The sequence below is a fragment of the Salvelinus sp. IW2-2015 genome, linkage group LG5, assembly GCF_002910315.2.
Source record: "Salvelinus sp. IW2-2015 linkage group LG5, ASM291031v2, whole genome shotgun sequence".
NCBI classification, from domain to species: Eukaryota; Metazoa; Chordata; class Actinopteri; order Salmoniformes; family Salmonidae; genus Salvelinus; species Salvelinus sp. IW2-2015.
The window spans coordinates 17,368,906-17,383,779 of record NC_036844.1 but is presented as its reverse complement, the minus strand read 5'-3'; the positions used below and the strand labels follow the sequence as shown (position 1 = coordinate 17,383,779).

The 14,874-nt window shown below is 45.9% G+C and overlaps 1 protein-coding gene across 2 annotated transcripts in view; it reads left to right on the top strand.

Moving 5' to 3' along the window:
• LOC111963988 (ephrin-A5) overlaps positions 1-14,865 on the top strand; it is a 50,849-nt gene extending 35,984 nt beyond the window's left edge. Inside the window, exons 2-5 of one of the 2 annotated variants that reach the window (XM_023987613.1) lie at positions 6,838-7,130; positions 12,296-12,361; positions 12,497-12,577; positions 12,887-14,865. In XM_023987613.1, coding sequence (XP_023843381.1) covers positions 6,838-7,130; positions 12,296-12,361; positions 12,497-12,577; positions 12,887-13,011 — 565 coding nt within the window. In that variant the 3' untranslated portion in view covers positions 13,012-14,865. Of the gene's footprint in view, positions 1-6,837; positions 7,131-12,295; positions 12,368-12,496; positions 12,578-12,886 lie in introns of both variants that reach the window. The other variant, XM_023987612.2, reaches the window with a different exon arrangement.
• Positions 14,866-14,874: the final 9 nt, after the last annotated feature.

Genomic DNA, 14,874 nt, shown 5'->3' with positions numbered 1-14,874 from the left:
TCTCTCGTCTTCGCCTATCTCTCTCTCTCTCTCCTCTCTCTCTCTCTCTCTCTCTCTCTCTCTCTCTCTCTCTCTTCTCTCTCTCTCTCTCTTCTCTCTCTCTCTCTCTCTCTCGTTTTCCCTCCCTCTCTTCTCTTGAGGCGAAGGACACTTAGTGACTGTGCGGAAGTGAGAGGAGAGGAAAGGTGGCGTTTGCACAGCAGGGTAGTATCTCCACTCCAATAACAATCACATCAAGTGGTGTGGTAAATGAGGTGGCCCATGGTTCAGTGTCTGGGGCTAATCACTACAGTCGGTTCACTAAAACACAGTGATAATGATTCAGCACACAGCCCTCCTTCTGCACTGGCAGCACCACATAGCCAAAAAGCCTGCCCCCCACACACACACACACACACAAATAAATGCACTCGCGCATGCACATTCACACAGCTTTTTGTGTGGATGGAATGGGTATAGATGGAACCATGCCCAGATGAAATGAAGGCTCTTTAACCTGAACATGTGCTCAGCTCTGCCGTCCATGACGATACTGAGATGAGATCCAATCTGCTGGGCCAGGCTTAATAACACACATACACTGATCCAACACTGAGTGGATGGATGGTCTGAGGGAGACAGAGCATCTGTCTTACTGTACGTCTCTATTCCTCTGGCGTCGTACCTCAGACAGAGAAGTGTCTGACTCAATGTTCTTTGGGATGGAAACTGGCCTGTCATGAGGTGATCTATCAAAAGAAGCTATCTTGCTCTGTTATTACCTACTCTATCACCAGAAAGACACTGTACATCCCTGGACAAATATATAAACAGCCAGTGACATGTGGCTGTTTATATATTTGTTTCTTTTCTTTTAATGGTTAGTGTTAGGGCTGGGATTGGGAGAGCTGATCTGAAATCAGTTTTGAAGGACAGAGAGGGGAGGTTGAGTCAGTGTTGGCTTCAGCGAGGCCTGAGCAGGTGCTGTAGGGGCATGTGACCAGCTGGTAAAGGGAATGTCTGGGCTGGTCCATCCATGACATCGGGGGTGGGCTGCTTTTGTCTGCTGGATCTTGGCCTGTGATTCAGGACTGGCTTTTGTTCCTGCTGTCCTTTGGCCTTGATCTCAGAACAATATGAGCTGCATCGCTAAACTTTCTGTGTGTGAGCTTTTGGCTATGAAACTCTTTAATGGGACCACTGTGTGAATATTAGCTGTGGGTTGCCGTTTTATATAAATGTTACATTTGGATATAAAACTTGCCCTTTGAAAAGTCACAATGGCTGAGTTTGAGATGATGTTCTCCTGGAGTGGTATAGTATTGTCAATGTGGTCTACTAAGGTAGTTAGAGTGTATTTGATGAACCTGAAATGCTGCAGAAGTGGAACTGCCTCTTAAGGTGGTGTGTGTGGATGTGGAGGGATGTGTGGAGCTCTGGTTGTGGACTGATGGAGGAGGCTTTGACAGACAGGGGTCGGGGTGGGGCGGGGCGGGGGTGAAGAAAGGTGGGTTATGGGGCCTAGAGGGGTGCGATTGAGGGGGGCAGGTGTTGTGACTTGGAGCTGGCATGCCTGGCACTCTGAGGGGCGCTCTATGTTTAGCCCTTACATGATTTTACATGTGCTGTTTTTTCTGGGCCTGCTGCTGTTTGTTGACAGAACAGAATGGTTCCCCCTCAGTGGCGGCCGGACCACCCCCTCTTACACTCTAACAGGCATCTACCGACCCCTCTCTGGCTCTAAGTTATCCATGTTACATCTGACCTGAGCACATCCCTCTTTCCTTCCCTCTCCCATTCCCACTTTGCTCCTTCTTCCCACTTTTCTCATCTCTCCTTTTCGCCCTTTTTTTCGCCTTGCTTCTCTCTTTTCTGTTCTCCTCGTCTTTCGCCTTTCTGACTTTTCCCAACCTTGAACACAACAAATATCCAACAGCGTCATTTTGTTTTTTACCATCTTCCCACAGAACACTATTACTCAACTTAATCAATGTTACCCCACTGTGATATGGGTAAGACCTCACTAGTGGATGGCTGGTGGTGTGTGTGAACGCTGTGGAGCCTTGTCATGGGTGGGTGATTGAGTCCAGACGTTGTGTTTTTCTTCTCTCACCGCTATACAGGGTTGGTTTGGCCCAGGGCAGGGCGGGTTGGAGTTCCCTGGGGTGCAGTAAAGTGATAGGGCGGCGCGGGGGGTTCAAATCGCCCCCGGACTGACGGGTCAAATGTCAAAACTCCAGCTCGGTGAGGGGGATCAGGGTCATGTTAGTCAAACACGGACTGAGGTAGACCCTTCCTGTATAACTCACAGATGCTTATACCATTACTTTGTGTCTGTGTATGTATGTATTCATTTGTGTGTGTGTGTGTGTGTGTGTGAGTTTGTGTTTAATGAGAGGGCTGGGCCACTCTGTTTGCTCTAAGCCTCATGGATCCACCATTTTAAACTTCCCCTTCCGTCCCTTAGCAGCACCGCCACCTACACAGCAGCTCCTAAGATGGACGACCCTGGAGTCATCCCCGTCACCTGGCTCAGACATTGGCCAAATACTGAGGCCCTAGATGAATAATGGTCTGTCAGTGACCTCTCACCCCTGGCCAGGCTCTTATGTGTCAGATTGATATCCTCCTGAGTGGAATGTCTGATAGTGATAGGGAGCATCTAGCCATCTAGACAGGCAATCTATTTGGAATCCAAGCTCATGCTCCATCATTGATGTTTCTGTTTTCTGTAGATCTAGGCGTCTGTTTCTATGATCTAGGGCTATATGTTACACCTGTTCTGTCCAAGGTGCTGAGTGTGCCATATTTAGTAGGGTTATTTTAACAAGGCTTGGGGCTTCTCCAGTTATGTGGCTTCCGAGCTAGATGGAGAACACCCTGAGATCTGTGTGTGTGTGTGTGTGTGTGTCCTTGAATTTGAGCACCCTATGCGTGTAAAAGAGGTAGAGCACAGCTCTGTCATAAGTCAGTGTGATGGCAACCAGTGTGAGGGTCTGCCGTGAGACCAGGGGTTTATGGTATGAGCTGTCAGCCCCTGGGGTTAAGCACTGAGTGAGTGATGAGGCCCTGCTGGGTCTGTTTGAGTGTGAGTCGTTGTTGTGTTTTTGTGTTGATGTGTGGGGTGTGGTGGGTGTGTGTGTGGTGTGTGTGTGTGCTGTGTGTGTGTGTGTGTGTGTGTGTGTGTGTGTGTGTGCGTGTGTGTGTGTGTGGGTGTTGTGTGTGTGTGTTCAGTGACACTCACTTCCATGCTGCCTATTTGACCCTTGGACACCAGAATAGCATCATCATTCATTAACCCTGTACTGTACTGTGTGATGATTATTCAAGTGTTAAGCCGCTTAGAATTACTGTAAACTTCTCTTTCTTCTTTGTTTCTGCTCTTAGCGCGTCTGGTTCTCACTCTCTTCGTCTATTCTAGTCTATATTCTCTCTCTCTGTTGCTCTCATTGTACTATTCCTGCCATGTAGGACCTACCTCCCACGAACAGCAATGGGTTTACAATCTAAAAACTCAGTTACTCTCGCCCTGTCTGACAAGCTCAGACAAACCTTTTGTTCCCAGGAAATTTTACCACAAAGAAAAGAGAGAAGTGTATTTTTTAAATAGTTTCTCTTTTCTCATCCATTTTTTGCTGTCAACACCCAGTCTGACTCTGAACCCTGGCCGACAGCGCTCCTCTCTTCTGCTCTCTCTCTCTCTCTCTCTCTCTCTCTCTCTCTCTCTTCTCTCTCTCTCTGCTCTCTGGTCTTTCTCTCTCTCTCTCTCTCTCTCTCTCTGTGTGTTTGTCTGCACAGATGTGTGTGATCACTGATCAGTGGAGGTAATGATGTCTGAACCATGGCTGATGGTGCTGGTGGTGTTGCTGGCACAGGTTCCCAGTGCTATGAATGATGGGCCGGGTGGATGGGGGTCAGGTCCTCCTACCCTGAGGGAGAGGGGGAACACCAGGCAGAGGGAAAGATAGACTCCATATGGTGACATCAGAGCCCAGGGTCAAATGACCAGATGTATTAGCCTCTACCCTGTGTGGCCACAGTAGTGAAATGACCTACCTAAAGAGCTCCCCCTAGAGGTCAAGGATATGAACTACATACCGTGTGGGGTGTGTGCTTGTGCGAGTGTGTAGAACCCACAACAAATGTCAGGAGAATAGATATCAAGGAAATATTTAAAAACCCAAGCACAGAGACTGTGGTCTGTAATACACATTGCTTTAAGCTATGATTGTTGACTCATAGGTTTTCAATGGAAAACAATGTAATTATGTGAGAGACAGTGCAGTTGAACCTTGAAATGTTTGCTCCCATGACCATTTAGTTTGTATTTAGACAGTTGTTATAGTCCCATTATGTGGTTCGGGACAGGTCAGCAGTTTCATGTGGTCTGGGCAGGGAAAGTGTCTCCTCTTTTCTCCCATTGTTATAAAACCATTGGAATCTGACCTTGCTCTGACCCCACTGTAATCATATGTTATAGAAAACACCAGGAAGGCTTTCTCTCTCTCTCCCTCTTCCTCTCCTCCTCTGAACCAGGGTGCAAACCATTCATTACCCGTGCTTGGTCACCTGAGCGAAAGAGAGCGGGAGAAAGAGAAGCAAAGATAGGATTAGAGGAGTAAAACGAAGGATTATCGTTATGAGTGTGCTTTGTTAAGAGTACTTGCCCCTGAATCAGACATGAGCCTGTCTAAGTGGCTGTGAGCCAATCAAGCGTAATTAATCCCAACACGATAGTGCTAGGATTTGGGTGTCTTTATTATTTTTTAACTCTATTGGCTCATCGCGTCACATGAACAACTGAATTAACAAATTGGTGGTGTCGATTTCTTAATCATGTTGTCATCAGTTTTAAAGCCTGAGTTATTTACTTCCTTGTCTGCTACATTTATGTTCGTTGTAAGAGACTTTGTACACATCCTCATTTGTCATTGTTTTTGTGCAAACTCCCAAAAGAACTCTGAGAAAACGCTGATGTCCCAGTTGAGCTCTGTCTGTGCGTTGTGAAGCATTTCTCTAGCCTGAAGACATTCACAAAAAGATTGAAAACTCACACTCGAGGTGCTAATGAGTTTCAGACTGAGACATATGTCTCGGCATTATGGTTCAAGATTATGGCTCAGTGTGGATCGATATTGGGTACTATCACTCACAAGGAAGGCTCTCTCAGTGTATCTGTGGTGGGCATCCTCTCTAGGAGGGCCAGAGTAATCCTCTCTGCTGTCCCTGTTAGCTCGTCTGACGTAAATCTTCCGCTCGTCATGTTCAGAAAAGTGACCACTCCTCACCTCTCGGTCAGACGAAAATCTAGCGGAACTCTCTTCTCTAATTCGTGTTAATTTTTATGGCAGGTCCCAGGCCAGATTTGAGTGACAGTTAGGTGAGAGCATCTACATGTACACACAGGTTGACTTGAAAGGTAGCATTAAAAGCTTAAGGAGATGGACAGACCATGCTGACTATCCCACAGTGCCTCTGGCTGAGGAAGTGATACTTACTGGTGGCTTTCTGTGGTTTGGTTGCCCTCTGTCAGTTATGGTATCAGTGAACGCCTCTGAAACTGAGGCTGATGGAAGCCCTGCTGTGTCTGCCTGTAGCCACAGCACTCAGCTGGAGCATGAGAAACGTGGGCCTTTGAGAGAGAAAACAAGGCTTTGGTTTCATGTTTGACCAGGCTATAACTAGAGAGAAAACAAGGCTTTGGTTTGTGTTTGACCAGACTATAACTTGAGAGAAAATGATGAGAATCACACACATTGACACACTCTCACACATATATAGGTACACAACAATGGAATGCACACACACACACCACACCAACCACACACCACACACACAATCACACACACACCACACACACACACAACAACCACAAACACCACACACACATCACCCACACAACACACACATTGGGTGTCACACACCACACACACACACCCACGACACACACACACACACTCCTCTGTGGCCCACCCAACCCAGTAGTACAGTCACTAATCCTGCAGCACATTTGCAATCCGTATAATGATAACCTGATACCCCCAGCAGGTCCCAGCCAACACACACCACCCTTCATACGCCTCTTAAAGCCTGGAAATGTACGTGTCAGTGAGAACAGCTGCACTGCCGTCCAACGCAGGCTCCTCTCTCACCTGACCCTGAATCAGTTCTGAGTGGTCCTTTCCCCCCTGGAAAGGTTGTTAGGTGGGTGTAACATCTGCTCCTTGGCCTGTGAGTCGCAGTCCTTACTTGAGAAACCTCCCACAGAGCCATAGTGAGTTCACCCGTATGGGATCATCAGTGCTCAGCATGCACAGACGCGGTCTCCAGCCTGTTCCCCCTGGCCCCAGTGTGTCAATGAACAGAGGTGGAGTATTGAAGACATCCACAGTATGTCAGTGATACCGACCTCGGGCCATTAGCGACTCTTGAGACGTGCCGGCCATCCTAACCCAATCTGTCTCCACTAAAAGCATCAGAAATGCAACCGTATATGGCGCCTATGGGAATGTGTGTTTCCCATCACTCCCCAGGAATGAATACCTGGCATACCTGGCAGTCTGAAGTGTCTCTGTCTTTCACAACACATCTGGTTGCATTTTCTCTTGTTTAGGGCTTTAGTTCACAAACTTTTAGTGTATCTTATGTTATTCCCCTTTTCGAAGTCATCACCGACCTGACACAGTAGGTGAGAGCTACATAATGAAGCTCTTGCGTATACTTTACCTATCCAACAGTGTTAGATCAGTGATGACATCAAGACCGGTAGAGTCATGGAAATGAGTGATCGTATCAATACTATTAGACCTTGTAGTCTTGAAGACTCCTACTCCATAACCCTTCTGCTTTCCTTCCCAGGTTCTACCGGGGTGACTACCACATCGACGTGTGTATAAACGACTACCTGGACGTCTTCTGTCCCCACTACCTGGACTCTGTCCCAGAGGAGCGGACAGAGCACTACGTCCTCTACATGGTCAACTACGATGGCTACAGCTCCTGTGACCACACGGCCAAGGGCTTCAAACGCTGGGAGTGTAACAGGCCCCACTCCCCAAACGGACCCCTGAAGTTCTCCGAGAAGTTCCAGCTCTTCACCCCCTTCTCTCTGGGCTTCGAGTTCCGCCCCGGCAGAGAGTACTACTACATCTGTGAGTAATGGTCATCTTTATGGTAATTTAGCACATGCTTATAGTCAAATAAGCTTAAAGTTAACAAAAGCATTCAGTATAAAGTGCGGGAATCAAACCCACAACTCTGCTGGTGCAAGCACCATGCCCCAACAAATTGAGTTATCAGGGCCATGTATGCCTGAATACCACTCATTTACATATCATACAAAAACATGGTTGATACCACAGTACAGGAATACAGGAATGCTTTGCTTAAAGGCAGAGAGAAAGCTACCACAGTTTTCCTGCATGGCATGGACATTTATGATATCAGTGAAGAGTTATTATGTTGTGGGCTCAGGCTACTATGGAAAAACACAACATACCTAGACGATTCAAGGGTGTGATGTGAGGCCAGACATTTGAGTCCAAGCATGGAACTGACTGCGGGGGAAAAAACAATAGCAAAGTAGAACTTTGTTTTGCAAGTCCTGGCAAAGAGGTTCAAAACCCAACATTTGCCTGAGGGAAAACATCTCCATTCTCATGGTCTCCATATGAAGAGACTTTGTTACAAACTCGCCAGGCTCAACTTTCTACTGCTCATGAGAAGGCCTCTGGAACACAAGCATCTGAAGCCATGTTTTTACAAGTCGAGTCGGAGCCCTACAAGGCAGAGATCTGAGACTAAATAAGAGATAGCACCGGGCGGCCTGCTAGGCTACAGTATATCTGATTCCTCTTACAGAGATGGCTTCACTTAGGCCTACTCCTCAGTAGCCTCAGCCTCGGCCTCAGCTGCATGCCTCAGACCCCCGTCATGTGATTTAGGAGAAAGCTGCCTGACGAATCGGCAGTTCTTAAAGGCAAATGATATGCTGACCTGCCCAATCTCCTAGGATGTTATTCTACTGGATTGGATAGATTGAATAAAGGATGATGTGGGGCAGGTAATGGACTTTACGTTAGGATGTCTCTCAGGCTCTGTTTAATGTGCTAATAGGAGAGCCAAGATGGAGTCAAAATAGCCATCAAGTATATATTGCCATACTGGCTTTTCCAGTGAAACTGGAGGAGAGAGAAAGAGAAAGAGAGACTGGCCACATGGCCTGAAGGCATTTCCTTCCTTGACTCAGAATTATTATTCAACAGTTATAGATTCACTCAGAAAATAGTTTTTTACCAAGAACACGTCACCTGCGAGGAGGATGAAATAACAAAAAGGCGTGTACGTAATCACACCCCGGGGAACATACCGAGCTGTACACTAATCTGCTCCAACATCATGTCTATGTAGTTCCAGAAAAGCAGGATATCTCACAATAAACCATGTGATATCAGTTTCAGTATCACATTACATGTGTCTGATCTGTCAAGTATGACTAAAGAGTTACATTGTCAGATGATACCAGCACATGTTGTAACACTACTGGACAATAGAGCTGAGAACTTAGAGCAAGTAAGTCAAGTGTTTGGGGGTTGACATGTGCCGGTGACAACAACTCAGCGCAGAGGACAGACAGACAACCCTTTGTCCCCCCCGTGGATAGTTAACCCCCCAGGCGACGAGAGGAAAGGAACGGGTGCGGTGGGACATGGGGTGGGTTAAATCAAATGGCTGACACCTGCGGTTGGCCCTGGGTCTGTCCGTCCGTCTGGCAGACAGACGTCTGCAGGAAGCTATCAGGGGGATCAGAAGGGGCGTCCCGGGGGGGTCAAAGTTCCGCATGTCCTGATGGCTGGATGTGAACCCGGGCTTCTCCCAGGCTACAGCTGCATGTTTTTCTAAAATAGCCAATGGGGAAGTGTGATCCAAATCTCAGGGGATAGAAATCCAATTATCTGGGGAGACAGTGGGGAGTCTGTCTCTCTCTGTGTGACTGGGGCTGACTGTATGCTGTAAAGCTTCAAAAGCCCAGGTCCTACTACGTACACAGTCTGAAGATCTACATAGATAATGAGATAAACCCTGTTCAACAGTGTGTTTGTTCCACTGTCTAGGGTTTTGCTTTGTTCCGACAGATACAAACTGATCACAAGGGAATCATCTGATCCCATCGTATTTATATCAGATCTCCAATTCATCTCCGGTCTATACCCCAGACTTAAGTTACACGGCATCTGAGCCCCTAGCTTGTGTCTGGTCATGTGTGTGTGTGTCTGGTGGTGTGTGTGTCTGCGTCTGTGTGTCTGGTGGTGTGTGTGTGTGTGTTCGGGAGTGTCTGCATGTGTATAGTGTTAGTGGACGTGTGAGACGTTTATGGGATGGTGTGTGTTCACGAGAGGATGCTAATCTCCTCCACTGGGCCGCATGGCATGACTAACCTGGGATCTAGTGTCGCAGCGCGTGAGACGGGGTCGTAGAAAAGCAGCTCACGGCTGTGTGGTGTATTGTGGAGTCCAGGCTCTGTCTCTGTCTGTCTGATTGACTGACTGGGAATAGAAAGGGAGCTAGTACAGTCTGGCCTGAGTGCCTGCCACTGTAGGGGTGTGAGGTAAGTTACACGATACTCGCTGACACAGACAGAAGAGCCATGATTGACGCCACACTGCCAATATAACTCTCCACATCAAGTTCTAAAGACAATTTTTATCATATTTCATAGCCACGCTAAGTGCTTTAAAATTGGAACCTCAGTCTTCAGTCATGGAAATACTGACATGGCTCGTTTTTATCGGGAATTGACTGCCAGTATCTTTCACGGGGAAGAAGAGTGTATCAAGATAGATGATAGGCTATAGGACACTATAGACAAACTGTATTGCTCTCTCTCTATCTCAAACACACACACACACACATGCACATACGCACACACCCACACACACACAGCATGATGGTGCCCTGAGGGGTGGGGGTTTATGTCTAGATTAAGAGCAGCTTGAGACCCCAGGCAGGCCAGGAAATGACGGGGTCAGAACATAGGGGCCCACAGAGTTGGGGGTTGCTGGGTGGGGTGGGAGAATAAGAGAGGCATTCTATAGAGGGGATGAATACAGTCACGGTCAGGGTCTGTCAAACTAGCAACAAGAACAAGATCTCAGTCACAACCTACTTTCAGAATAGAAGTGAGATAGAGACTTCAGAAGCACTGCTTCTCAAGACATCACAATGTGAAACACCCGCAGTCTAGTTTGTCACTTTGGTGACTACGTCCTAGGTAACATTGTCTAGTTGTTGACAGGTCAGAAGGTGAAGCGGCCTGAGTTGAAGTGACCTGCCACCATAGGGATTTAGTGAAGCAGCTGTCATATTCCAGTTATCCAGAGTAGACGTCTGTGTTGCAGGGTTGTGCTACTTTACTGCTAATAGAACCCAGTGGCAGGTGTTGACAGCCTCTGCAGCCAATCAAATCATTCATAGCAGATGGTGATGTTACTCTGAGCCAATCGAATTCTGTGTTGCAGATGTGGACAACATTTGGAGCCAATAGAAGTTTTGAGTAGCAGGTGCAGACAGTTCTTTCAGCCAATGGATGTTTGAGTAGCAGATGCGGATGTTTCTTGAAAGCCAATCAAAATTGAAGTGGGCGGGTTTTTGTGTTGTTTAAAGCTAATGGAAGTCTAAGTCGCAGATGTTGCCTTCACTCAGTAGCCAATTGAAATGTGTTTCAGGTGTTGATCGACATTGCTAATTCGTACATGTGGCCTACAGTATGCTACATTCATCACAAGTTGCATCCTTTGAGAACCTAGAATAATAGTGAAGACATCAAAACTATGAAATAACACAAAGGAATCATGTAGTAACCAAAAAAGTGTTAAACAAATCAAAAGATATTTTATATTTGAGATTCTTCAAATAGCCACCCTTTGCATTGTTGACAGCTTTGCACGCTCTTGGCATTCTCTCAACCAGCTTCACCTATAATGCTTTTCCAACAATCTTGAAGGAGTTCCCACATCTGCTGAGCACTTGTTGACTGTTTTTCCTTCACTCTGCCTGCAAACTCATCCGTAACCATCTCAATTGGGTTGAGGTCGGGGGATTGTGGAGGCCAGGTCATCTGATGCAGCACTCCATCGCTCTCCTTCTTGGTAAAATAGCCCTTACACAGCCTGGAGGTATGTTGAGTCATTGTCCTGTTGGAAAAAAAAATGTTAGTCCCACTAAGCGCGAACTAGATGGGATGGAGTATTGCTGCAGAATGCTGTGGTAGCCATGCTGTTTAAGTGTGCCTTGAATTCTAAATAAATTATAGACAGTGTCACCAGCAAAGCACTCCCACACCATAACACCTCCCCATGCCTTATGGTGGGAACCACACATGCGGAGATCATCCGTTCACCCACACCGCGTCTCACAAAGATGTCCATTGCTCGTGTTTCTTGGCCCAAACAAGTTTCTTCTTATTATTGGTCCTTTAGTGGTGGTTTCTTTGCAGCAATTCCACCATGAAGGCCTGATTCACACAGTCTCCTCTGAACAGTTGATGTTGAGATGTGTCTGTTACTTGAACTCTGTGAAGCATTTATTTTGGCCAGCAATTTCCGAGGCTGGTAATTCTAATGAACTTATCGTCTGCAGCAGAGGTAACTCTGGGTCTTCCTTTCCTGTGGCGGTCCTCATGAGAGCCAGTTTCATCATAGCGCTTGATGTTTTTTGAGACTGCACTTGAAGAAACTTGTTCCATATTGACTGACCTTCATGTCTTAAAGTAATGATGGACTGTCGTTTCTCTTTGCTTATTTGAGCTGTTCTTGCCATAATATGGACTTGGTCTTTTACCAAATAGGGCTGTCTTCTGTATACCCCCCTACCTTGTCACAACACAACTGAATGGCTCAAACGCAATAAGAAGGAAATAAATTCCATTTGAACTTTTAACCAGGCCCACCTGTTAATTCAAATGCATTCCAGGTGACTACATCATGAAGCTGGTTGAGAGAATGCCAAGAGTGTGCAAAGCTGTCATCAAGGCAATGGGTGGCTATTTGAAGAATCTCAATTATAAAATATATTTTGATTTGTTTAACACTTTCTTGGTTACTACATGATTCCATATGTGTTATTTCATCGTTTTGATGTCTTCACTATTATTCTACAATGTAGAAAATAGTCAAAATAAAGAAAAATCCTTGAATGAGTAGGTGTTCTAAAACTTTTGACCAGTGGTGTATGTCTGTACAGAATAGCTCTCAGTTCTTTGCTGTAAGCGTTGAAGTACGTAAGCATTGTTCTTAATATATCTGAAATGTTTTCACAGCTTCCACCATTGCTGACAATGGAAGGAGAAGTTGCCTACGACTGAAGGTGTTCGTCAGACCAGCAAGTAAATGTATTTCTGAAAGAACATGCCATTCTCTATTCTTTCAATCTGTTGACAACTTTTATCGCATTATGTGAAAGTCTGATATCAATCTTGGGCTCGCTATGAATGTTTACGTCCCAACTCCTTTTGTTGCAGACAATTGTGTGAAAACTGTCAGTGTTCACGATCGGGTCTTTGACGTCAATGAGAGAGTGGACAATTCCCTAGAACCAAGAGGTTTGTTTGACTCTATAAAGTGTGTGTGTGTGAGTGTGTGTCTTTGGGTGTGTGCCTGCCTGCCTGCGCAGGTGTGTACCCAGGAATGACAAATTGTATTTCCTGATACAGAATCCCGAAGAGGATCTTATTTTCCCATTCTTCCAATGGAATTTACAAGTCAGTCACATAGACAATTTATGATGACAAAGCCACTACTTAATTTCACACATTCATGTTTCAGTCTTGCATGTGAATGATGTCTCTTCTCCAATTATTCTTATCTCCTTCTCTTTCCTCTCTCCTCCATCTTTTCCTCCCTTCATCTAGATGACACCAGCCACGAGTCAGCTGAGCCATCCCGAGGTGACGTCAACTCCGTGGGCCAGGTTCAGACCGCCGGCTTGCTGGTGACCTCCTCCCTGTTTCTCCTGGCGGCCATCTTGTCTTCATAGCGCCCAGCCTGAGGGTTTTAGACAGAGCGGAGTGGACCGCCCTGACTGGACCACAGGCCCCCCAAGGAGCACTTTTTAACAGACAGTCTCTCTCAGTGCAAGGGAGAGGAGAGACTTATAAGTGGAAGTCCTTTTTATAAACTTTGCTTTGGGGAGTTAAGATGCCAAAAGCCTTTTTGACTCTCATTTTGTCATTTTACTTTCCTGTGAATTTTGATATTTGAAGGCCATGGTATGCCGTTGAATTTGCCATCCCCACACCCTCTCACACACTAACACACACACATGCTCTCTCTCTCTCTCTCTCTCTCTCTCTCTCTCTCTCTCTCGCCCTCCTCTGTAGCCCTCCTCTGTAGCCACACCAAACATTTTGCAAGATTAAACTACGGAACAAAAACATTTTCCAAACCCCCAAATTACTTTGATTGAGAATATGATGAAGTCTTACAGCAAATGACAATTGATCGTTTGAAGAAGGCTTGTGACTGATCAGATCAGCCAATGGCAATGAGGCCAAGGCATACTGGCCAATCAAATGAGGCCAAGGTATATTGGCCAATAAAATGAGGACAAGGCATGCTGGCCAATCAACGGTGAAACAAGGATCCAAAGCCATGGTTGTAGCTTGGAGAAATCCTGTTGCCAAGCGGAGGGGGCTCTGTTATTTTCTTTCCTTTGAAGAGTCCATTAGAAGTTCCTCTCAGGTGATGGGGGTTGTATTCAATGACTCAGAGACTGAGAGACTCAGAGGATGTTTGAGATTAACCGGAAAACATAAGCCCTCATGTTTAGTACTTTCTGTCCTTTTAGGGGAATTAGTGATCGATTCATGTATTTTTGAAATAAATCACATAATTCAAGTTTAGCAGCCAACACGGGTGTATATTTGCGAGGAGCGTGGGAGCTGATATGGTATTTTGTCAGGCAAATGTATTTTCCTATTTATTCTTGAGTCCTTGTGCTCTATACCTTTTCTGATGACTGTCCTGGTTCAGTCACTGTAACTACAGCAGAGACAAGCCCAAAACATCCCACCACTAAAATGCACCAGTCTCTCTTTTTGTTTAGGACAGGTATGCTAATATTTCATTACTCATACACATTAAAATATCTGGGCTTGGACTCAAAATATAATTGAATTGGATTGTTTTTATCAAGCTGAGTTCAGGGATTGAGGACAGAGAGTTGCATGTTGTATCAGGGTGTAGGAATGTGAGTTATAACTGTGATCTTCTCTGTAACAGTAAACACAAACTATATGTGTGTGCTAACAAGTCAGCCCATATTACAATCCACTACTTCTTTTGGAAACATTGTCATAACCTTTACCAAACTACATTTACGTTTATAGACACAAGGTACAGGTATGACATCATTCTGTAGCTAACACGATTAGTTCAATTATGTTTTTAGTAGTATTCTTGGGTTCTTCCAGGCAAACAGCACACACTTTCCTTGATATTGATATTGATAGGTTAGCGACCATGCAGTGATGTTCCACCCACACGTCCCCGCAGTTCTCCTAACTTTGCAGGAAGGTTGTGGTAACGTTGTGGACATAAGGTTCCTCAATAGCAGCTGCAGCTCTGGTATGATTTAGCCGTGTCTTTGATGTCGTGTGGAGCAGCGCCTTGCAGACCACATGCTAGGGGGCCATGCGTTGGTTATTTCTGGAATGAAACAAAAAATGACCACCAGGAGAGAGTGGGAGAGAGGTGTCCTGTTCAGTCTCTGGATAGGTTCACTAGCAGGGGCGAGAGAGGTGTCATGTTCAGTCTCTGGATAGGTTCACTAGCAGGGGTGAGAGAGGTGTCCTGTTCAGTCTCTGGATAGGTTCACTAGCAGGGGCGAGAGAGGTGTCCT